This window comes from Schistocerca gregaria, chromosome 1, assembly GCF_023897955.1.
Source record: "Schistocerca gregaria isolate iqSchGreg1 chromosome 1, iqSchGreg1.2, whole genome shotgun sequence".
NCBI classification, from domain to species: Eukaryota; Metazoa; Arthropoda; class Insecta; order Orthoptera; family Acrididae; genus Schistocerca; species Schistocerca gregaria.
The window spans coordinates 179,532,070-179,558,011 of record NC_064920.1 but is presented as its reverse complement, the minus strand read 5'-3'; the positions used below and the strand labels follow the sequence as shown (position 1 = coordinate 179,558,011).

At 43.7% G+C, this 25,942-nt stretch overlaps 1 protein-coding gene across 2 annotated transcripts in view; it reads left to right on the top strand.

Annotated features, from left to right (window-relative positions):
• The first annotated feature begins 1,742 nt into the window (after window positions 1-1,742).
• LOC126285050 (esterase FE4-like) overlaps window positions 1,743-25,942 on the top strand; it is a 131,003-nt gene continuing 106,803 nt past the window's right edge. Inside the window, exons 1-3 of one of the 2 annotated variants that reach the window (XM_049984374.1) lie at window positions 1,743-1,947; window positions 8,630-8,767; window positions 17,715-17,871. In XM_049984374.1, the coding sequence (XP_049840331.1) occupies window positions 1,807-1,947; window positions 8,630-8,767; window positions 17,715-17,871 (436 nt within the window). In that variant the 5' untranslated portion in view covers window positions 1,743-1,806. The remainder of the gene's footprint in view (window positions 1,948-8,629; window positions 8,768-17,714; window positions 17,872-25,942) is intronic. The other variant, XM_049984378.1, reaches the window with a different exon arrangement.

Genomic DNA, 25,942 nt, shown 5'->3' with positions numbered 1-25,942 from the left:
TCCGTAAGAATACGTTCACCATCTTCGAAATTACAGCTCTGTGCTACCAGTGAGATGTCATCAGCATAGATGGATTTAGTTGATGTTGAGGTTGTAAATCATTAATGTATAAATTGAATAGTGATGGGTCTAAATCAGATACCTGTGGTAGTCCATTCTGCCTGTGGTATTAATAATTATTAATGCAAAAGTGGACATTACGAGTTGAAAGAAGTTTTTTTCTTTTTTTTGTTGACTTCTGTTCAAACTGTTTTTTCGGATGAATTCAGATTCTGTTTACAGCATCATGATGGTTGCATCCATGTTTGGCGACATCGCGGTGAACGCACATTGAAACGTGTATTTGTCATCTTCATACTGGCGTATCACCCGGCGTGATGCTATGGGGTGCCACTGGTTACACGTCTCAGTCACCTCCTGTTCGCATTGAAAGCACTTTAAACAGTCGACGCTACATTTCATATGTCTTACGACTCTTGGCTCTACCCTTCATTCGATCCCTGCGAAACACTACATTTCAGCAGGATAATGCACGACCGCATGTTGCAGGTCCTGTGCCGGCCTTTCTGGATACAGAATATATTCGACTGCTGTCCTTGCCAGCACATTCTCCAGATCTCTCACCAATTGAAAACTCTGGTCAATGGTGGTCGAGCAACTGGCTCGTCACAATACGCCAGTCACTACTCTTGATGAATTGTGGTATCGTGTTGAAGCTGCATGGGCAGCTGTACGTGTACATGCCATCCAAGCTCTGTTTTACTCAATGCCGAGGCGTATCAAGACCGTTATTACAGCCAGAGGTGGTCGTTCTGGGTACTGATTTCTCAGGATCTATGCACACAAGTTGCGTGAAATTGTATTCACATGTCAGTTCTAGTATAATATATTTGTCCAATGAATACCCGTTTATCATCTGCATTTCTTTTTGGCGTAGCAATTTTAATGGCCAGTGGTGTAGAATAGAGTTCGACTCTTGAAACAGTCGGGGGATCACTGGCATACAACTGTGCACTCGTCTTTACAGTGAATGACGGGTTCCTTCAAACACCTCCGCATCTCCTCTTGAAGATCGACAAGAGAGTGCAGTTCTGTGTTACATTTCACCTACCGTATCAATCGGTGTTCTGAAGTGATCACTTTTGAGGTGACCCAAGACGCAAAAATTCAGAAGACCGTGGTCAGATGGTCGTGGTGTCCAAGGTACAGATCGTGTCCAAACTATCCATCCGTGACCATATTTGCGCATTAGATGTCATCTTACGCCAGCAGCAAAATGTGGCGGTACCCCATCGTGTATCTACCACATTGCCCAACCATGGTCCACAAATGGAATTTGATCCCGATTAGATGGTGACTTAACCCAAAGTTCACATTTCAAATAATTTTTTACTCAATACGGCAGTAGTTCATACTGATGTCAAAAGCGGCTCTTATTAACACCTTCGGAAAAGCCTCGTCTGCCAACTCATATCTACTGAAAGAGTTTTGCATAATCGTCTATTGTCACCCGGTCAGTTTCAGTTTTAGTTGTTAATTATGATTTCTGATGACTGTCACCTCGGATTGGATGCCGTAAAAGAGTAGCCCTGGGAAGTTCGCTAGTTCCTTCCGCATACTCGCAGCAATGTGACAAGTCAGATTAGCTGAGGTCAGGCCGCAGCCTCTTATCGCAGTGGCGTCGGCGTTTACGTCACACAAGGGCGCGGCGGCTATATATAGCCGCTAGCGGAGACGCGGTCCGCGCGAAGCGAGCAGTAGCTCTGAGTCGGCGACCCGTACCGGCAGGGGACTGCGGTATCCAGCATGGCCGACGAGACGGTGGTGTTGAAAGTGAGACAGGGCGAAATGCGCGGACGGCGCAGGCGCACAGTCTGGGGATTCCCCTACGTCTCCTTCCAGGGAATCCCCTACGCCCAGCCACCTGTTGGGCCTCTCCGCTTCAAGGTGGGTAACTTAGGGCACGTTTTAATGATTTCTTTATTGGAGTGTGATATGTACTTACCACAGAACTATTGAACTACTAAAATAATTATTTGCAATGCAGAAATGGCCTAGTATACATGATACAAAAATTTAAAAAAATGCTATTGTAGCTACTTGTAGCCTATACCTGATCTTATTCAATTCTTACAATCGAGAAAACAGTAAACGAGACCAAGGCGGGAGAACTGAAGACCAGGATGAAGAAACTGTAGCGTTGATGTTTGCCTACGAAACTGTAATTCAGTGACAGTCGGCAAGGGACTTGGAGAGTAATTAAACGGAATAGATAATCTGTTGAAAAGGAATTGTACAATTATCATCAACAGAAGTAAATCAATGATAATTAAATTAGTCGACGCTGATAGAATTAGGTTAAGAAATGAGGCACTAAAAGTAATTTAGGAGTTTTGATCTTCAGCCTGCAAAATAATTGACAATGGTCGGAGAAGAGAGGTTATAAAATGCAGACTGGCAACAGATAGAATGAATTACTGAAAAAGAAAAATTTGTTAACGTCGTATGTAAATTGAAGTGTAAGGAAATTTTTCCTGGAGATATTCTTTTGAAGCGAAGCCTTGTACAGAATTGAAACGTCAACAGTTCGGACAAGAAGAGAATATACGGTTTTGAAATGTGGTATTGCGGAAGAATGCTGAACCTCAGAGAGTAGTTTGGTTAACGAATGAAGAGGTATTGAATTGTATTGGGAATAAAATAACTATTAACACGACTTGACTAAAAGAAGGGGTGAATTGATAAGAAACATAGTATGATACAAAAGAATCATCAGCATAGTAATGGAGGTAACTGTGATGGAAAAAAAAGTAGAAGAAGATCAAATATTAACTTTCATTAAGCAGATTCATATGGTTATAGACTCCAGTCAGTTATGCAGAAATGATGAGACTTCGACATTGTAGGGTAACATCGAAAGTCAGACCATAACATCAACAGTATACTTTGTTTACTTTCTTTTCACAACGTCATGTGGGACCTTTTTCTTGGGGTGGGGGATGGAGATTACTTATCAAGCCAAATTAATGTTTCCCCATTTCAGAAGTGTGCGTTAGGAATTATTTGTGGTGTGAACTCAGGAACATCCTGTTCCTGTTCAGGAATCTGGTTATATTAACTACTGCTTCCTCACATTTATTCCTTAATGATGTTTGTTGTAAATAGTTACTCTATTTTCAGACCAACAGGTTGGTTAACGTAATCAAGACTAGAAATAATTGTATATTCCTGGCATGGTCTATCTGGGGGCGATCTGCACTGTATGGTAACCGAAGAAACCTTCGCAATTCAGGCTCGCTACAGAATCATTTTACTGGATTATCGGTCTCGACAGAGCTATGCTGTCATCGCCGGATCTTTTGAATTTTTACAACATACTATCCACTCAATGTTGGAAGTCGTTGCACTGGGTTGTACATCTGCAGTGCGATGCGACTGTAACACTGAGAGATAATATGTTGTAAAAATTCAAAAGTGTAAGATACGATGATGACAGAATAGCTCTGTCGAAACCGATCATCCTGTAAAATGATTTTTTAGCGAGCTTCTGATATTTTCTTCAGTTACTAGAAATAATAATAAACCACATATATATTTAAAGCAACTTAGATTGGCTCAAAAACATGTCCGTTACTCGGGAACACACATTTTCAATAACGTGCTAGCAAATACAAAAATTATCTATTAATAAAGGATAATTAAAAAATGGCAAATCGTTTATTGGTGCGAAACTGCACCTACTTCATTAGTTAACTTCGTACTAGAACCACTTTACATATAAAATTATTAATAATATCAACGTGGATGTTCTAAAACCAGACTTTTGCACATCTTCAATGCAGTAATGTGATGAACGTAAAATGAATGTTGTAAACAAATTTTCTGCTTTATGACTTGTGGCTACAACAACCTACGATTTATCATACGCACATCCGAATGCCATTTATTGAAATGTTTTGTGACGAGATTGTTATTACCTCTCAAGTGAAAATACGTTAAGGTTTTTTGACTTATTTCATAACCACGAGGGACCTTTTATTTGAGATTTTTGTGTGAAACAGTAGCTTAGGTTTTGCGTATGTATTATTTGTCGTATTTTTTGACATGTGCTACGTTCTTGAGGATCACCTCCTTATACATTGTAGGCAGAAAATCAAGTCTAATTCATCCTAAATCTCATCCACACAGCAAGCAATGTATTACACTGATAATTCAATCGATCAGAGCGTTGCTTGCTGAGATCAAGATTCCGAGTTCGAATCCTGGCTTCAAAACAGCACACACTTCGCTATAAAGTGAAACATTCATTCTACAAATGTTCCCATAGTTCGTGGCTAGGCCTTTCCTTCGTGACATGCTGTCTACCAGCAGTGCTAGCTTCTCAAGATTTACAGGGGAGCTTCAGTGAGGTTTAAAAAAGTTGGATGCTCTGCCCGTACGAGCATTGCTGCTGAGAGACAAGGTTGCAGAACCGAGTCACAATCTGGTATGTTGGTGACTAGATTTTTACTTTGTGAAATAACGTCTTTGCAAAGATGTATAAAGACGACAGTTTTGTACTCCAGGTATACACAGAACGAGATTGCGCTGCTACAAATAACAGACTGTTCTTGTAGTCTGGAGTATGGAGGCTCCAATCTCTATATGGCTGTCACTTGGTACAGCCTTGTAGGCTGTCCCGTACTGTGCAAACCGTTTCGTTTCTCAGAACTATTGCAGCAATCTACATCCACCTAAGCCGGCTTTGTTTACTCTAGCCTTCGTTTGCATGCGCAATTTCTAACCTTCATACCTTCATCCATTACCAAACTGAAAATTCCTTGATATCTTATTGTCTCATCAACCGAATCATTCTGTTAGTTAAGCTCTGCCACAAATTTTCTTTTCTCGTTAATTCGAGTGAGCACTTCCTCAGTAATTATTTTATCCATCATCTAATCTGCAGCATTCTTCTGAAGCACTACATTTCGAAAGCTTCAATTCTCTTCTCTTACTGTGCCGGCCGCGGTGGCCGAGCAGTTCTAGGCGCTTCAGTCCGGAACCGAGCTGCTGCTACGGTCGCAGGTTTGAATCCTGCCTCAGGCATGGATGTATGTGATGTCCTTAGGTTAGTTAGGTTTAGGTAGTTCTAAGTTCTAGGGGACTCATGACCTCAGATATTAGGTCCCATAGTACTCAGAGCCATTTGAACCATTTCCTCTTCCTGTACAAACTGTTTACCGTCCATGTTTCGCTTCCTTACGATGTTACAATCTAGACAAATACCTTCAGAAAGTACTTCCGAACATTTACATTCACATTAGATGCCAAAAAATATCTTTTTATTAAAAAATGCTTTCCTTGCTATTGTCAGTTTGCTTCTGCCATCAGCAAAACTCTTCTACGACTTTTAGTATCTCATTTCATGATCTAATTCCCTCAGCGTAGTCTGATTTAATTGACGTACATTCGATTACTATTATTTTACATTTGTTGATGTTGATCTTATAACTTCTTTTCAAGACATTATCAGTTCAGTTCAACAGCTACTCCTCGTCCTTTACTGTTTCGGAGAGTATTAAAACGCCATTGGCAAACCTGAAAGTTTTAATTTCTTCTCCGTGACCTTTCATTCCCTTTCCAAATTTCTCCTTGGTGTCCCTTACCACTTGCTCAATGTGCGAACCGAATAACATCTGGGATATGCTACAACCTTGTTTTTCTCTCTTTCCAACTAATACCTCTGTTTCAAGTCTTTCAACTCTTATAACTGCGGTCTGATTTCTGAACAAGTCGTATGTAATCACTCCCTGCACGAATGCTATCGCTGCTACCTTGAGAATTTCAAAGAATGTATTCCAGTCAATATTGTCAAAAGGTTTCTCTAAATCTACAAATGCAATAAATGTAGATTTAAAAATTTTTTAAACCTAAGTTGTAGGGTCAGTATTGCCTCTTATATTGTTACATTCCTTCAGACTGATCTTCCCCTATGTCGGCTTCTCCCACTTTTTCCATTTTTCTGTAAATAATTCGTGTCAGCATTTGACAAACATTACATATTAAACTAATAATTCATTAACATTTACACCTATCTGCACTTGCCTTATTTACACCAGGAATCATTACATTCTTATTGAAGTCTAGGATATTTTGCCTGTCTAAAATGTTCTCCGCATCAAGAGGAATAGCTTGTGATGGCGTGCTCTCCAGAGGATCTCAATAATTCTGAGGAAATATCTACTCCATATGCCGTGTTTCGACTTAAATCATTCTGTGCTTTGTCAACTTCTTCTCGCAATGTCACATCTTTTGTCTCATCTTCATCTACTTCTTCTCGTTTTTCTATAATATCGGCATGATCCTTATTTTCCTTCTATAGAGTTTTCATATATATACAGGGTGGTCCATTGATAGTAACCGGGCCAAATATCTCACGAAATAAGCATCAAACGAAAAAACTACAAAGAACGAAACACGTCTAGCTTGAAGGGGGAAACCAGATGGCGCTATGGTTGGCCCGCTAGATGGCGCTGCCATAGGTCAAACGGATATCAACTGCATTTTTTAAATAGGAACCTCCATTTTTATTACATATTCGTGTAGTACGTAAAGAAATATCAATGTTTTACTTGGTCCACTTTTTTCGCTTTGTGATAAATGGCGCTGTAATAGTCACAAACGTATAACTACGTGGTACCACGTAACATTCCGCCAGTGCGGACGGCATTTCCCTTGTGATACATTACCAGTTTTGAAATGGACCGGTTACCAATTGCGGAAAAGGTCGAAATCGTATTAATGTAAGGCTATTGTGATCAAAATGCCCAACGGGCGTGTGGTAAGTATGCTGCTCGATATCCTAGACGACATCATCCAAGTGTCCGGACCGTTTGCCGGAAAGTTATGTTATTTAAGGAAACAGGAAGTGTTCAGCCATATGTGAAACATCAACCACGACCTGTATCAAATGATGATGCCCAAGTTGGTGTTTTAGCTGCTGTCGCGGCTAATCTGCACATCAGTAGCAGACAAATTGCGCGAGAATCGGGAATCTCAAAATCTTCGGTGTTGAGAGTGCAATATCAACATCGATGGCACCCATACCATATTTCTCCTCACCAGGAGTTGCATGGCGACGACGTTGAACGTCGTGTACAGTTCTGCCACTGGGCACAAGAGAAGTTACACAACGATGACAGATTTTTTCACGCGTTCTATTTAGCGACGAAGCGTCATTCACCAAAAGCGGTAACATAAACCGGCATAACATGCACTATTGGGCAACGGAAAACCACGATGGCTGCGACAAGTGGAACATTAGCGACCTTGGTGGGTTAATGTATGCAGCGGCATTATGGGAGGAAGGATAATTAGCCCCCATTTTATCGATGGCAATGTAAATGGTGCAATATATGCTGATTTCCTACGTAATGTTCTACCAATGTTACTACAAGATGTTTCACTACATGACAGAATGGCGATGTACTTCCAACATGATGGCTGTCCTGCACATAGCTCGCGAGTAGTTGAAGCAGTATTGAATAGCATATTTCATGACACTTAGGTTGGTCGTCGGAGCACCATGCCATTGCCCGAAAGTTCGCCGCATCTGACGTCCCCGGCTTTCCTTCTGTGGGGAAAGTTGAAGGATATTTGATATCGTGATCGACCGTCAACGCCTGCCAACATGCGTGAGCTCATTGTCACTACATTTGCGAACATTGTGGAAGGCGAACTACTCGCTGTTGAGAGGAATGTCGTTACACGTATTGTCAAATGCATTGAGATTGACGGACATCGTTTTGAGCATTTATTGCATTAATGTGGTACTTACAGGTAATCAGTACAGTATGCCTTGTCAGAAATGATAATTCATAAAGGTACATGTATCCCATTGGAACAACCGAATTAAAATTTTCAAATGTAACTACGTTCTGTATTTTAATTTAAATAACCTACCTGCTACCAGCTGTTCGTCTAAAATTGTGAGCCATATGTTTGTGACTATTACAGTGCCGTCTCTCACAAAGGCCAAAAAGTGGTCCAACTAAAACATTCATATTTCTTTACGTACTACACGTTTATGTAATAAAAAATGGGAGTTCGTATTTCAAAAAACGCAGTTGATATCCGTTTGACCTATGGCAGCGCCATCTAGCGGGCCAACCATAGCGCCATCTGATTTCCCCCTTGAAGCTAGACAAGTTTCGTTCTTTGTAGTTTTTTCGCTTGACGGTTATTTCGTGAGATATTTGGCCTGGTCACTATCAATGGAGCACCCTGTATATCACTTACACCATTCAATTACCGGTTGTTTCTTAGTAATGGTATAGGTATCTGATATTTCCGTTTTTGTCTATCCCATCACCCATACACAGCTGTACACTAAGTTGTGTAGGTTCTTGCCCCAGTATGTTGACTGATGTCTACGTAAGTGTAATTTTATTATGTAGAGGTACATGCTTTCTTTTGTTGTTCGTCCGTAAAGGGCATTCTCATTAAGATCTGAAACAGCAACCGTCATAAAACAGGGATTTGTTTTCAGATAAACTGAGTTCCATAAACCTTATTAAATATTTATTCGCTGATGGTAACTGTCGTATGAAATTTTTTATAAAAATTACTTTGTGCGTGACGTCTGTTGCAGCCGCCACAACCTGCAGGAGACTGGTCCGGCGTGCTGGATGCCACCAAAGAGGGAAACATCGCAGCACAGATGAACCTGACCTTGGGCAAGTACGAGGGGGAAGAGGACTGCCTCTTCGTCAATGTCTACACTCCTAAGGTGAGCAGCCGAACCCACTGATACTTGACGGAGCTGTACAGGCTAAAAACTGGAGGGAAAGACAGAGTCTGGGACATATCCAACATATGAATGTGGCACAAGCGAAATAATCGTAGTGTATAGCACCCAAGCAGAGGTAAGTGTGGTGCGATCACAGGTAATAAGCAAGAAGACCACTGGACGAAGAGGAGTGGCGGGAAATAAACTCCACCTGCCCCACACAGTACAGCCACAATAGGGTATCCTACATGTATAGGCTCAATATTAAAATATTGGTGCAGGATCATAACGTGGATACTCTGGACTGAGGACCTTCCGGTCAGAAATGAATGTTAAGCTCTTTATTGAACTAACTTACATCTTGCGACAACAACTTAAAATCGTAGCACCTGTTGAATGTGATAACTTCCAATCAAATGCTTGCTTTACAATATGTTATAAAATTTGCTGCATACTTCGCAGTGTTTCTGTTGTCTATTGTACAAAGGTTAAACCAGCAGGGAATAACTTGTATAGTACTGAGGGAGCTGTAAAGGATAAGAACTGTACAGAAAGACAGAAATGGAATAATGCAAGACACGCTGTCCAGTCACATTAATGTGACCACCTGTCAAAAGCTTGAATAATCACCTTTTGCAGAGGGGACTGCTGCGAGAAGTAAAGGAAGAGATTAAGTGAGGTTTTGGAACTTACCGACAGGTATGTGGAGCCATCCTGACTTTAGTGCCGTTACCAGCTGTGTCATGTTTCTCGGGTGAGGATCCATGGTGTGAACAATCCGACTGAGGTGGTCTCTCAGTTTCTCGACTGCGTTTGAATCCTGTCAGTTGAGTGGCGGGGAGAACACGGTACACTCATCGTGGTGCTCTTCGAACCATGCACGTACTCTACGAGCGTTGCGACATTTTGCATTGTCCTGTTGGTAGACGCCATCACGCCGAGGAAACACAAACTGCATGTAGGAGCAGACATGGTCCACAAGGATAGATATACACTTGTGGCGATGCACTGTGCCTTCCAGAACGACGAGTTCACCAGGGAATACCACGAAAATATTCCCCAGACCATAATCGTCCCTCCTCCAGCCTGGTCCCTTCTGACGCTCGTTGTACGGTGTTTTGCTTTCAGACATGTCACACCGTGGAGAATAAAATGTGATTTATCTGAAAAGGGCGCCTGTCGTCACTCAGTGCTAAGTCTACCGCTTGCTTTACCTACGACTCAGCCTATGTGATTATTCCATTTCACATCCCTACAAAGTGCTACACTCAGATATTCGTACGAGCTGACCGATTCCAACAGTGACTCATTGATGTTACTATGTTCTTTCGTTTTGTAAAGTGCACAATTTTACATTTATGAACATGTAAAGCAAGCTGCCAGTCTTTGCACCATTTTGAAAGCTTATTTTGATATGACTGAGTATTTATGCAGTAGTCCGTTACAGATAAATGCGTCTGCAAAAACACAGATGTTGCTATTAATATTGTCTACAAGGTCATTAATATGAAACATGAACAGCTGAGATCACAACACACTTCCCTGGGAAATACCCGAAGTTACTTTTACATCCGATGATGACTCTCCATTCACGATAACATACTGCGTTCTCACAAATTCCACTTGATAGCCCGTATGTTCGTACTTTTGACAGTAAGCGTAGGTTTGGTACTGAGTCAAATGCTTTACGGAAATGAAGTACTGAATCTATCTGACTAGCCGACCGTGGTGGTCAAGCGGTTCTAGGCGCTTCAGTCTAGAACTGCGCTACTGCTACGATCGCAGGTTCGAATCCTGCCTTGGGCATGGATGTGTGTGATGGCCTTAGGTTAGTTAGGTTTAAGTAGTTCTACGTTCTAGGGGACTGATGACCCCAGATGTTAAGTCCCATAGTGCTCAGAGCCATTTGAACCATCTATCTGACTTCCTTGATCTAAAGTCTTAAGTAAGTCATGTGCGAAAAATGTGAGCTGAATTTAACATGATCGATGTTTTCAGAAACCATGCAGGTAGGCATTGAGGAGGTCATTTTGAGTCAAGGTACGTAATTATATTTGAATATATATGTTCCAAGATTCTACAACAAATCGGTATGAAGGATGTTGGACGGGATATTGGACGATAGTTTCGTGGATGAATTCTACTACCCCTCTTGTGTACCCCGTAATTTTGTCTAGGAACTGGGCACGGTTTTATGTTTGAGAAATCTACGATAGATTATAGTTAGAAGAGGGGCTAACTCATCTGCAAATTCAGTATAAAAATGGTTCAGATGGCTCTGAGCACTATGGGACTTAACATCTGCGGTCATCAGTCCCGTAGAACTTAGAACTACTTACACCTAACTAACCTAAGGACATCACACACATCCATGCCCGAGGCAGGATTCGAACCTGCGACCGTAGCGGTCACGCGGTTCCAAACTGAAGCGCCTAGAACCGCACGGCCACACCGGTCGGCAAATTCAGTATAGAATCTGCCAGGGAGTGCACTGGGCTCTGGAGATTTGTGCAATTATAACGATTTCAGCTGTTTCTCAACACCACCGATACTTAATTCATTCTTCTTTTTCAGTGAGACGAGGATTAAATTCGGAAATTCTCATGGGTTGCACTTTGTGAAGGAACACTTGAAAACGAAGTTAAGCATTTCAAGTTTTGCTTCGCTACCCTCATTCGCTAAGGACTGGACACTAACGTTGGTGCCACTAACAGCCTTTATATACGACCAGATATTCTTTTGGGTTCCGAGAAAGATCATTTGAAAATATCCTGCTACCGTAGTCATTGAAGGCATCACGGTTTGGTCTATAGCCCTGCGATTTTACAGCTGTTATGCAGTAATCTCTGTTTCTTTATAAGTTTCTGTACACCGACTGTATAACATGGAGGTTCCCTCCCATTATAGACTGTGTAGTGGGTACATACCTGTCCAGCGCGTAGTTCCGCTACATGCTCCTGCCCCACGCTGGAAATTTCAAGTTCCTCACTGAGATATTACAAGACTCACTTTCTTATCTACTTTACTAAAATCTATATCTTTCTCTCCGTTTTAGTTAACCTTTGTAGTTTGGTAATCAATGTTGCCACAACCGCTTCATGGTCACTGATACCAGTTTATAGGTGGACATCCTCAAAAAGATGAGATCTATTCGTTGCCGTTAGATCGAATATATTTCTATCATGAGTGTGGTTACTATCTATCTTTTCTTGTTAGTTTTCAGAGAAGGTATTTAGTAAAGTTTGGCATGATATCTTATTACGTCCACCACTAACAGAACTGTAATGTTTGGGAAACTTAGTTACAAGCAAACTGAGGTTTTCTCCAAAGTTTTTGGTTATATTAGGAGATGAGATTGGTGGGCGATAGAATGATCCAGTTATCGTTTCACGCCTACCCTTGGTACTGAGTCTTGTCCAAGTAATCTCACTTGAAGCTTCAATTTATATTTGGGTGGATTTGAGTTTCTTGCCTAAAGCGATAATTGCACCACCCCATTCACCTATCCTTTCGATTACACACTTAATGTTCCTCAAAAACCTCACTGCCGCCAATTTCAGGTTCCAACAACCTTTCTGTGCCTAGTATTATGCGAGCTACACAGCTTTCATGAGCGTTTCAACTCTGTCGCTTTGTCCCGAATGCTTCTGCAGTTTAACATTAGGATTTTAATACTCTCACCTGTGGGACGCATTCCTTTCGATCTTCTCTGATACTTCTGTGTTTCCTGCACCTTTCTTTATCCGGATTGGATGGAGAGTCGCCTAATCTAAGAAACCCTTGTGTCTGCCCTTCACACAGTCAGCTCCCTGAGTAGCGGCTAGCGCACCTGCCCCATTTAGAGGGACCTTACAGTTCTCAACCACATGGCGCAAGTCCAGGACATCGCAGCCTAGCTTGTCGCAGAAATTTTGAAGTCTCTGGTTCAGTGCTTCCATTCGACTCAAAAGGCCAAGATCAGCTCTGGGGACAATGCTGCAAACTATGATCTTTTTTGAAACTCAATGCGCAAGGCTCGTCACCTCAACCTTCTCTGCAGGTCGCTGGAATGACCTCGGAACCCAGTCGACAGGCATCATTTATTCCAACGTGTGCCAACATCTGCAGTTGGTTGCACCCTGCTCCTTCAATGGCTGCTGGAATAACCTGTTCAACACGTTGAATGAGGCGCCCAGTCATATACACTGAGTGCATCTGGTATCCTTTCCTGTACCTTGCTGCCATTGGGTGCAAGGGATGCCATCATGCACCATGCGTTTGAACTACCAGTGATTAATAGACCCGTATCCTTTTCCATTTGCCTCATTTTGCTCAGGAAAAACAACAGGTTTCCTCAAAACAAGTGAAGTGAGTCCCACTTGTCCAGTTTCAGTTCCAGTCAAGTGCAGCGCCTGAGACGTATTGGTTAGAGGGCTCGGTATAACACCCTGAGTCCTCCCTTGTCCCCATCCACCCTGTACACATCGCCTAGATTTACCACTGACACACTATTCGCGGTCAACGAGTCATGACAGGTCCTGTACTTTCTGCAGAGGAGACAGGATCCGCAGGAGATGATAGTGCTTGAGGTACCTCTGGTACCAGTGTAAGGTTTGAGGTCAGAACAAGCACTGTGTAAGCTGTAAATAACTTTGATTTATTATTGCAAACTTATCACAGAAATACACGCATTCAGACAGTATACAATGTGACAATGTTACGACAGTTGTCAAACGAACGCATCTCGTCCTCAGAAAGTGAAATAATCATAAACCTCACAATGCTAAATTTTAACTAGAAGTTTCTTTACAAAATTATTCTTACGACTACATCATGATGTTGACCAGTACTACGATAAATAATCTGATTCTGGTTCAAGGTTCATTACTATTTAGGATGACAATCAAGTTTTCGGAGGATGGTTACTTTTGTGACAAGTTGAGCAAAAGATTACCCAAGGTCGCTCGAGATTACAGTGCACACAAGTTAGTGAACCAACAAGTTTACGCCTCTGCACCTTAGCTGCGATGAGCTGTCGTCTGCATGGCTGCTCTCACTCTCTGAAATTCCTATAAAACTAATTAAGCCTTTGCTGATTTTTCCAGCAGACATTCTCCCTATGTTTCTCGTTATGCGAGAAAACATGTACTCATCCCTGGTCTGGAATATGACGATATGCACGCGCCTGGCTGGAACAGCGTCGTATGGAGTGTTATGCGCCCCGTTCTGCACTTGACACCAGTTCAGAGAAGAGTCCTCGAAAGTCTTGCTCTCGCCCTTCTCGTAGCCGAACTCTCTCACCACCTGAGTTCTTTCGTTCCCCACGTCAAGGCTTTTTTCGACCAATAGGAGCGTTCCTCTTATTTTGTGGAAACTCTCTCTGCCAATCGCAATGGCCCTACCATCGAATTGCGTCGAAATCTCGCCACTTTTACCGAGCGAGTTGGCGCAGTGGTTAGCACACTGGACTCGCATTCGGGAGGACGACGGTTCAATCCCGTCTCCGGCCATCCTGATTTAGGTTTCCCGTGATTTCCCTAAGTCGCTTCAGGCAAATGCCGGGAAGGTTCCTTTGAAAGGGCACGGCCGATTTCCTTCCCAATCCTTCCCTTACCCGAGCTTGCGCTCCGTCTCTAAAGACCTCGTCGTCGACGGGACGTTAAACACTAACCACCACCACCATCGGCACTTTACTCTTTCCTAGTTCGTTTCCGCCAATCGTCTGCTCACATGTGTACCATTCGCTGGTCACATGATCAGCTGCATCATTGGTTTTGTACTTACCCATCTGGAATTTCGAAACTAAGTTTTCTAAAGCTTCTTTCTGTCCTACTGCTCTGCAGTATGCGTCACCTGTCTGATCGCTAACTCCTCCCACGGGACGCTCCCTAAGAGCTTTTCGTGGCACCTCCCATGGTGTGGCCTCTCCTTCTGCCCACGCTTGCTTCCACACCAAATGTTTCCTCTCACTGCTTGTTTCACCTCCCGCTCATTGAAATGTATTATATGAGAGCAGTGTGTTAATAGCGTCAATTGAGTGTCTTCCCTTTTGCATTGAATACTGAGAGGCAGATCTGCTCATTGCCACCAAAGTAAGTTAGGTGTCATATTCACCTTCCTGTTACGATGTATAGAACTCTAATGTAAGGTGCGAAATTGACCTTAATGTATTCTGCCACCTTACACCAGTATCACAGGTATGTGACTATCAGAAGCTCAATGCACCAGTTTGCAGCAGCTGCGAATCGTCTGACAGTAGCCCAGGGCGATTTCCTATGTCTGAGAACAGCATTTGCAGTAGAACTGTTTTACACTGCATTAATAATTCTTTTTACTGTGGCTTGAGATAGTGGAATAGAAAGATGGGTTGTCGGGGTGGATCTTAATGTATTTTTGCATGGCATCCATTATGGAATTAGTTAGAGAATAACGTTTATTTAAAGGCTGAGCTGTAATGCCTTGTGAATAGATATAAGAAAGTGGTTGTTGTGTTAAAAAGAACTATCGTATAAATAAATATTTATTTGAAGGTGAGCAACTTCATCTTCTTATCAAGTTTGGAAATTTGGTCTTCGAGTTTATATATATGCACGATTAGACATTCTTATCTGTGGCTTTATGAGTGTTAGTTTGAGCCTGCACGCGGTCCGGTTCCGTCACAGTAGACCATCTTTGCAATGCAACTGTAATTATACATGAAGATGGTATCTGTTCTTTTGGACATGTCCGACAGAACAGATACCATCGGTGACCATGCAGCTCGTTAGAATGAAATTACAACGAAATGATTATCCCTAGGTGCTCACGTAACAGAGGCACTAAGAATATAGTGTGGGACAATAAGTTGGGAATGTGGTTCGAATGGGGAGCGTGCCGGAGATAAATCCCTGCAGTCGCACTATCCTCTGCCTCCTTGGTGGCTCAGATGGATAGAGCGTCTTCCATGTAAGCAGGAGATCCTGTGTTCGAGTCCCGTTTGGGGCACACTTTTCAACTGTCCCCATTGACTTGTATCAACGCCTGTATGCAGCTAGGGGTACTCATTACATTGTAAATTCATTCTAACGAGCTGCATTGTCACCGATGGTATCTGTTCTTTCGGACATATAACATCAGAGGTCATCAGTCCCCTAGACTAAATACCACATTACTGGCCATTAAAATTGCTACACCACGAAGATGACGTGCTACAGACGCGAACTTTAGCCGACAGGGAGAAGACGCTGTGATATGCAAATGATTAGCTTTGCAGAGCATTCACGCAAGGTTGGCGCCGGTGGCGACACCTACAACGTGCTGACATGAGGAAAGTTTCCAATCAATTTCTCATACACAAACATCAGTTGACCGGCGTTGCCTGGTGAAACGTTATTGCTATACCTCGTGTAAGGAGGAGAAATGCGTACCATCACGTTTCCGTCTTTGATAAAGGTCGGATTGTAGCCTATCGCGATTGCAGTTTATCGTATCGCGACATTGCTGCTCGCGTTGGTCAAGATCCAATGACTGTTAGCAGAATATGGAATCGGTGGGTTCAGGAGGGTAATACGGAACGTCGTGATGGATCCCAACGGTCCCGTATCACTAAAAGTCGAGATGATAGGCTTCTTATCCTCATGGCTGTAACGGGCCGTGCAGCCACGTCCCGATCCCTGAGTCAACAGATGGAGACGTTTGCAAGACGACAACCACCTGCTCGAACAGTTCGACGACGTTTGCAGCAGCATGGGTTATCAGCTAGAAGACCATGGCTGCGGTTACGCTTGACGCTGAATCAGAGACAGGGGGGCCTGCGATGGTGTACTCAACGAGGAACCTAGGGGCACGAATGGCAAAACGTCATTGTTTCGGATGAATCCCGGTTCTGTTTACAGCATCATGATTATCGCATCCGTGTTTTTCAACATCGCGGTGAACGCACATTGGAAGCGTGTATTCGTCATCGCCATACTGGCGTATCACCCGGCGTGATGGTATGGGGTACCATTGGTTACACGTCTCGACCACCCCTTGTTCGCATTGACGGCACTTTGAACAGTGGACGTTACATTTCAGATACGACCCGTAGCTCTACCCTTCATTCAATCCCTGCGAAACCCTACATTTCATCAGGATAATGCACGAACGCATGTTACAGGTCCTACACGGGCCTTTCTGGATACAGAAAATGTTCGACTGCTGCTCTGGCCAGCACATTCTCCAGATCTCTCACCAATTGAAAACGTCTGGTCAATGGGCCCTGCAACTGGCTCGGCACAATACGCCAGTCACTACTCTTGATGAACTGTGGTATCGTGTTGAAGCTGCATGGGCATCTGTACCTGTACACGCCATCCATCCTCTGTTTGACTCAATGCCCAGGCGTAACAAGGCTGTTATTACGGCAAGAGGTGGTTGTTATGGGCACTGATTTCTCAGGATCTATGCTCCCAAATTGCGTGAAATGTAATCAAAGGCATTTCTAGTATAATATATTTGTCCTATGAATGCCCGTTTATCATCTGCATTTCTTCTTGGTGTAGCAACTTTAATGGCCAGTAGTGTATTTACTGCATGTGCCTGTTACCAGTGATTGACTGCCAATCTCACTGTCAACCGCCTATATTGGAGCAAAGTGTTGGATTTGTTTGTGTTGAGAATCAGCAGCTAGTCCCTGCACTCAGTGGCGTTTCTCATAATATCTGCATTTCATTACGTTTATAAAACTGCGACTTCTTTGCATAGATCACATTAACTAAGAATTTACTTCCTAAGCCATGTCACACACATTTAATTAAATGTTCTTCGTTTGGTCCTCATGATTATATTGAAAATTCCGTATCACACATTATGCTGTGCACTGAACTGATGCCCCGACAATCTACTTTTAGTGTGGTGCTTCCATTCCACTAACGTCTGGCCTATAACATGTTGATAAGTGTGCCAGGTTCTTCCTCTCAGATGTTCTAAACTCATATTTCGCCCACAGTTGCCTTCGGAAGGCGCCCGCGGCCTGCCAGTCATGTTCATGGTGCACGGAGGCGGACTGTCTGCCTTCTCGGGCAATGAAGACTGGTTCGGGCCGGACCTGCTTATACAGCACGGCGTCATCATGGTCTCCTTTAACTACCGATTGGGGGTGCTCGGTATGTAGAGCAAGAATAATCATAGCAATTACAGTAATAATAATTCCTTGTTTCATTTCACAACGAGGTATACAGCACAGAGTCTGTACATAATGTTCTATGGCAACAAATTTGTTTGCATTAAGTTGTATATTCGCTGTAAATAATGTAAAATAAAAATGATTGTCCGAAAGCCTACTTGCAGAGGTAGAAGTTCAATTTAAATTTCTCTGATTAAAGATGCCCTCTTTCCAAAGCGAAAAGAGCGCCTAAGAAAGTAATCTGAATGCCCTCAGGTATGATTCGTCACAGGTACTCATACGTGACACAGCGGATATTTTTGAAGATTGCAAAGATTTACCATTGGTCATTGGTTAACTTTCTCTTTGTTGAACCTAAGTTTGAATCTCATAAGGAACACCTAGATTTCACAAAATCGAGAATTCAATTATCAATCTATGAATCTTGGTTGTTGTGGGCTGGTACTGTAACGTTATCACAAAACATACTATACGGGTGACGAAGCAGCTTCTGCTGTGAAGTTATGAAGACAAGTTTATCTTTCGTGATCTGAACTTAATTTCCTAAACGGAAAGAATTCTTTCCTGCCTGAATAATTCATATGAGAGCAGAAGTAGTTCTGAATGCGCTATTGACTGAATTAAAAGTACTATATTTCTTTAGTTACGTAAGCATGAGGCACTGGTGCAAGACCTCATATGTTGTGATTGGCAGGAGAGCCAACACCGTGTTACTAGAGGAGGCCGAAAGGCACGCGTTTTAGTTCACGCAGGCTGGCGTGAGGTCTGGAACAGGACAAGTAAATTAGAATTTAGAAAAACGGACGTAGATGGTGAAATACTTAACTTTAATCCATTAATGATGACATTACATGATTTACAATATCAATAGAAACTGATCTTGGCGCCTTGCTAGGTCGTAGCAAATAACGTAGCTGAAGGCTATGCTAACTATCGTCACGGCAAATGAGAGCGTATTTTGTCAGTGCACCATCGCTAGCAAAGTCGGCTGTACAACTGGGGCGAGTGCTAGGAAGTCTCTCTAGACCTGCTAGGTCGTAGCAGATAACGTAGCTGAAGGCTATGCTAACTATCGTCTCGGCAAATGAGAGCGTATTTTGTCAGTGAACCATCGCTAGCAAAGTCGGCTGTACAACTGGTGCGAGTGCTAGGAAGTCTCTCTAGACCTGCTAGGTCGTAGCAGATAACGTAGCTGAAGGCTATGCTAACTATCGTCTCGGCAAATGAGAGCGTATTTTGTCAGTGAACCATCGCTAGCAAAGTCGGCTGTACAACTGGGGCGAGTGCTAGGAAGTCTCTCTAGACCTGCCGTGCGGCGGCGCTCGGTCTGCAATCACTGATAGTGGCGACACGCGGGTCCGACGTTTACTACCGGACCGCGGCGGTGACACCACATCTGCGCAGTGTCGCCATCACGCAAAAGTAGATTATTTACTTAACCTGACGAAGGAATGAAACGTAAATATAGACATGAGATTCTCTTTAACCTTGGAATTAGTACTGGATCCCAGTAATACAAACTTCTTATACAAAAGCATTAAGTTTAATGGTACGTGATCATGTACTGTCCTTGGCACATTTACAAAAAGACTCAGCAGTCTCTAGCACACTAGCCAACTCAACACATTCTATTTAATGTTACGCCTTGTACGCAAAATAACACCATAAAACGCACTGGCAATGAAAGATCACACAGTGCACTTGTAGGTGACGATCAATTACTCAAAATAAAATAATTATATCGAACTTCTTCCACTTGGGAATGTTCCTAATAATGGCATCTGTTTTAAAAGGAAAAACACCGTCACAGCAAGACCACAGTTTAGAAATGTACTGGCCATATTTGTTAAACATCTGGCCGCAAGGAAGAAAAGCAGCACTCCGTCTTCAGGCCACAAGTGGCCCATCGGGACCATCCGACCGCCGTATCGTCCTCAGATGAGGGTGCAGATAGGAGGGGCGTGTGGTCAACACACCACTCTCCCGGTCGTTATGATGGTTTTCTGTGACCAGAGCCGTTACTCTTCGGTCAAGTAGCTCCTCGATTGGTGTCACGTGGCTGAGTGCACCCAGAAAAATCGCAATAGCGCATGGCGGCCCGGATGGTCACCCATCCAAGTGCCGGACACGCCGGACAGCGCTTACCTTCGGTGATCTGACGGGGACCGGTGTATTCACTGCGGCAAGGCCGTTGCCATCTAGGAAGAAAAGATGACACAGAAACCATTCATATCCTATTAAACATTTAATTATTTAATTGAATTTCAAATTGTTGGGTACGAGATAAACATTAATGGGGGTACAAGTACGCAGGAATTATTGACATCAGTCATCAGTATCAGATTATTCAGAGCTGCTGATTATGTTTATATGTGCCGAAGCCGCCTGAATTTGGAAGACTGCTGCAGGATAAATCAAACGACTAGTCTACACTCCTGGAAATTGAAATAAGAACACCGTGAATTCATTGTCCCAGGAAGGGGAAACTTTATTGACACATTAGTGGGGTCAGATACATCACATGATCACACTGACAGAACCACAGGCACATAGACACAGGCAACAGAGCATGCACAATGTCGGCACTAGTACAGTGTATATCCACCTTTCGCAGCAATGCAGGCTGCTATTCTCCCATGGAGACGATCGTAGAGATGCTGGATGTAGTCCTGTGGAACGGCTTGCCATGCCATTTCCACCTGGCGCCTCAGTTGGACCAGCGTTCGTGCTGGACATGCAGACCGCGTGAGACGACTCTTCATCCAGTCCCAAACATGCTCAATGGGGGACAGATCCGGAGATCTTGCTGGACAGGGTAGTTGACTTACACCTTCTAGAGCACGTTGGGTGGCACGGGATACATGCGGACGTGCGTTGTCCTGTTGGAACAGCAAGTTACCTTGCCGGTCTAGGAATGGTAGAACGATGGGTTCGATGACGGTTTGGATGTACCGTGCACTATTCAGCGTCCCCTCGACGATCACCAGAGGTGTACGGCCAGTGTAGGAGATCGCTCCCCACACCATGATGCCGGGTGTTGGCCCTGTGTGCCTCGGTCGTATGCAGTCCTGATTGTGGCGCTCACCTGCACGGCGCCAAACACGCATACGACCATCATTGGCACCAAGGCAGAAGCGACTCTCATCGCTGAAGACGACACGTCTCCATTCGTCCCTCCATTCACGCCTGTCGCGACACCACTGGAGGCGGGCTGCACGATGTTGGGGCGTGAGCGGAAGACGGCCTAACGGTGTGCGGGACCTTAGCCCAGCTTCATGGAGACGGTTGCGAATGGTCCTCGCCGATACCCCAGGAGCAACAGTGTCCCTAATTTGCTAGGAAGTGGCGGTGCGGTCCCCTACGGCACTGCGTAGGATGCTACGGTCTTGGCGTGCATCCGTGCGTCGCTGCGGTCTGGTCCCAGGTCTACGGGCACGTGCACCTTCCGCCGACCACTGGCGACAACATCTATGTACTGTGGAGACCTCACACCCCACGTGTTGAGCAATTCGGCGGTACGTCCACCCGGCCTCCCGCATGCCCAATATACGCCGTCGCTCAAAGTCCGTCAACTGCACATACGGTTCACGTCCACACTGTCGCGGCATGCTACCAGTGTTAACGACTGCGATGGAGCTCCGTATGCCACGGCAAACTGGCTGACACTGACGGCGGCGGTGCACAAATGCTGCGCAGCTAGCGCCATTCGACGGCCAACACCGCGGTTCCTGGTGTGTCCGCTGTGCCGTGCGTGTGATCATTGCTTGTACAGCCCTCTCGCAGTGTCCGGAGCAAGTATGGTGGGTCTGACACACCGGTGTCAATGTGTTCTTTTTTCCATTTCCAGGAGTGTATACGCCTCCGTATGAACCCTACTCTCTCGAATCTTATCTTTGTGGTCCTTGCGCGCATTGTATGTTGGCGGCATTAGAATCATTCAGCAGTCAGCTTCAAATGCCGGTTCTCTAAATATTTCCAATAGCATCTCTGCAGGGAAGTTCCCGAAGCATCTCTAAATATTCTCAATAGTGTCTCTCGAAAAGAACGCCACCTTCCCTCCAGGGGTTCCCATTTGAGTTCCCGAAGCATCTCCGTAACACTTACGTGTTGTTCGAACCTACCATCCACAAATCTAGCAGCCCGCCTCTGAACTGATTCGATGTCTTCATTCAAGCCGACCTGGTGCGGACCCCAAACACTCTAGCAGTGCTCAAGAACAGGTCGCATCAACGTCCGATATGCCGTCTCCTTTGCAGGTGAACCACTCTTCCCTAAAATTCTCCCAATAACCCGAAGTCGACAATTCGCCTTCTCTACCACAGTTGTCACATGCTCGTTCCATTTCATATCGCTTTGCAACTTTACGCCCACATGTTTAAACGACTAGCAGAAAACCAGCAATACTGTAACCGAACATTACAGGTTCGTTCTTTCTACACATGCCCAGCTGGAGCTAGCTACCATTCATCATAAAAACCAGAAATTTTGTCGCGCCTTTTGGAAACGTACGTCGTATCTTCGGCTTAGGAATGCCACCACCTGAAGCTAGACCATTCAGTTGTTTTGGTGAGGGAAACGCGGGTGCCATTTTCCTGTTTTGTGCGCGCACTGCCCGTAGGTTTGCAGCCAGCTACTTCCGCATCACACTAACAGTGGAGAAATTCTGGTCACACTGTCCAAACTTAGCAAACCTTGTGTCTTTTCCTAATAAAGTTTCCTAATAAAGTTACATATATTTCTACAGCAATCAATTTATATGAAGTCGATATGTGACATGTTATTAAACAGTTACGTCACAACTTGCTGCATAACGCAGATTTGAAAAAGTAACCAAAAACATTTTGGTGAATGAAATACCGGGTTGCTATATCCGATCACGAATCAGATACAGTATAAAACAGAGTGGACTCTGCCCCACACTAATCGTAATTGCAAATACCACTCTGTTATTCATTTGACATCGATTGTTAAGAAATCTCACTAACATGCTCGTGAAGCACATAGTTGCATAAAAGTATTACTCTGTGTTCCGGAGTGGAAGCATGGAGAAGAGCTGTATATATGATTATAACATAACGAATATAAACCAACATCTGCTTTCATAAATAGATCTCTCTCTTTCTCAAGATAATTCATTATAGCCACACACATTCTACATCTACATCCAAACTGCGCAAAGCCACCTGACGTTGAAGTAACCTCTGGCGTGCCACAGGGGAGTGTTATGGGACCATTGCTTTTCACAATATATATAAATGACCTAGTAGATAGTGTCGGAAGTTCCATGAGGCTTTTCGCGGATGATGCTGTAGTATACAGAGAACTTGCAGCATTAGAAAATTGTAGTGAAATGCAGGAAGATATGCTGCGGATAGGCACTTGGTGCAGGGAGTGGCAACTGACCCTTAACATAGACTGATGTAATGTATTGCGAATACATAGAAAGAGGGATCCTTTATTGTATGATTTTATGATAGCGGAACAAACACTGGTAGCAGTTACTTCTGTAAAATATCTAGGAGTATGCGTGCGGAACGATTTGTAGTGGAATGATCATATAAAATTAATTGTTGGTAAGGCGGGTACCAGGTTGAGATTCATTGAGAGAGTTCTTAGAAAATGTAGTCTATCAACAAAGGAGGTGGCTTACAAAACACTCGTTCGACCTGTACTTGAGTATTGCTCATCAGTGTGGGATCCGTACCAGATCGGGTTGACGGAGGAAATAGAGAAGATCCAAAGAAGAGCGGCGCGTTTCGTCACAGCGTTATTTGGTAACCATGATAGCGTTACGGAGTTGTTTAGAAAACTCAAGTGGCAGACTCTGAAAGAGAGGCGCTCTGCATCGCGGTGTAGCTTGCTGTCCAGGTTTCGAGAGGGTGCATTTCTGGATGAGGTATCGAATATATTGCTTCCCCCTTGTTATATCTCCCGAGGAGATCACGAATGTAAAATTAGAGAGATTCGAGCGCGCGCGGAGGCTTTCAGACAGTCGTTCTTCCCGCGAACCATACGCGACTGGAACAGAAAAGGGAGTTAATGAAGTCGCACGTTAAGTGCCCTTCCCCTCACACCGTTCGGTGGCTTGCGGAATATAAATGTAGATGTAGATGTAGACGGTGTGTGGCGGAGGGTACCTTGAGTACCTCTATCGGTTCTCCCTTCTATTCCATCCTCCTATTGTTCGTGGAAAGAAGGATTGTCGGTATGCCTCGGTGTGGGCTCTCATCTCGCTGATTTTATCCTCATGGTGTCTTCGCAAGATATTCGAAGGAGGGAGCAATATACTGCTTGACTCCTCGGTGAAGGTATGTTCTCGAAACTTCAACAAAAGCCCGTACCGAGCTACTGAGCGTCTCTCCTGCAGAGTCTTCCACTGGAGTTTATCTATCATCTCCGTAACCCTTTCGCGATTTCTAAATGATCCTGTAACGAAGCGCGCTGCTCTCCGTTGGATCTTCTCTATCTCTCCCATCAACCCTATCTGGTACGGATCCCACAATACTGAGCAGTATTCAAGCAGTGGGCGAACAAGCGTACTGTAACCTACTTCCTTTGTTTTCGGATTGCATTTCCTTAGGATTCTTCCAATGAATCTCAGTCTGCCATTTGCTTTACCGACGATCAACTTTATATGATCATTCCATTTTAAATCACTCCCAGATAATTTATGGAATTAACTGCTTCCAGTTGCTGACCTGCTATATTGTAGCTAAATGATAAGGGATCTTTCTTTCTATGTATTCGCAGCGCATTCCACTTGTCTACATTGAGATTCAATTGCCATTCCCTGCACCATGCGTCAATTCGCTGCAGATCCTCCTGCATTTCAGTACAATTTTCCATTGTTACAACCTCTCGATATTAGTAAACCTTACTACATACAGGCAAAAACTCAAGAAGAGGCTCCAACAGATTAAAACACGAAGAGAAATGCTCATCATCCGAAAACTTTATGATGAGTCTCGGAAACCACCCTTCTCATAGGGCAAGGCCGCAGTTACCTTAATGGTCTTCGGCAGAGACAATCTAGCGTAGCAGACACGGCAGCCAGTATACGGTAGTCGATGAGAGGATTCAATGTGGCAGGAAAAATTGCTCGTTAGTAATAGATATGTAAGAAACATAATACACTGAAGAGCCCAAGAAACTGGTACACCTGCCTAATATTGTGTAGGGCTGTGATTACGAAGGCTTTCCCGGCGTAATAATTGATAATATTCTTCTCGGGTGTGCAGCCGGATCATAACGTCATCTTGACACAATATTTCAGCGGTCCAACTGGCCGACATCTTCAGGTGAGAGTGCTGGTACACGATCTCGCCGGCGAGATCGTGTGCATCAAGCACGTCGTAATCCCCTTCACATCTGCGCTTACAATCCTAGAACAAGTAATAGACCCCGTCAACATTGTGTGTTACCTTGCGCCATTCATCCGAGGCCATCAGCAGATCGACTACGGAATTACCAGACCATGCGTAGGCTTTCTTTAACACCACAACACAACGGCTGCGTTTGGAATGGAGCAGTGAATGACGTCGCAATGTGTACAGCGAAGAGTCAAGGGTCTCCACAGAAAAATTAAAATATTGTGTATTTTTAAATATGTAGTAGGGCTGTGATTAATATACCTAAGTAAAAAGATACCCGCAAGATATCCGCAACTCAGCACCACACTTAATTGCGTTTATTTTATTCTGGGCAAAGAATACCTTTTGTCTAAGATAGGAATTACCACAGAATATTATCTCATAAGACATACGCTCTTGAAACTATGCAAAGATTTTCAAGTAGTGACTTCCATATCTCTAAAATTGGCGGTTCTTCTTATGGCAAAAGTAGCCGAACCTAAATGTTTTAGCAGGTGTATTATTTAGTTTTTCAAGTTCACATCTTCATCAACATGCAAACCTAAGAAATTAGTACTTTATGCCCTGATTCTTTTTTCTTGTTGGTGTTATCGGTTAATAGGATGTCGCACATTTTTGACAGTGCAATTTTGCCGATGTTTTTTTATTTTTCAAATTTCAAAGCTAGCCCATTTGTTCAAA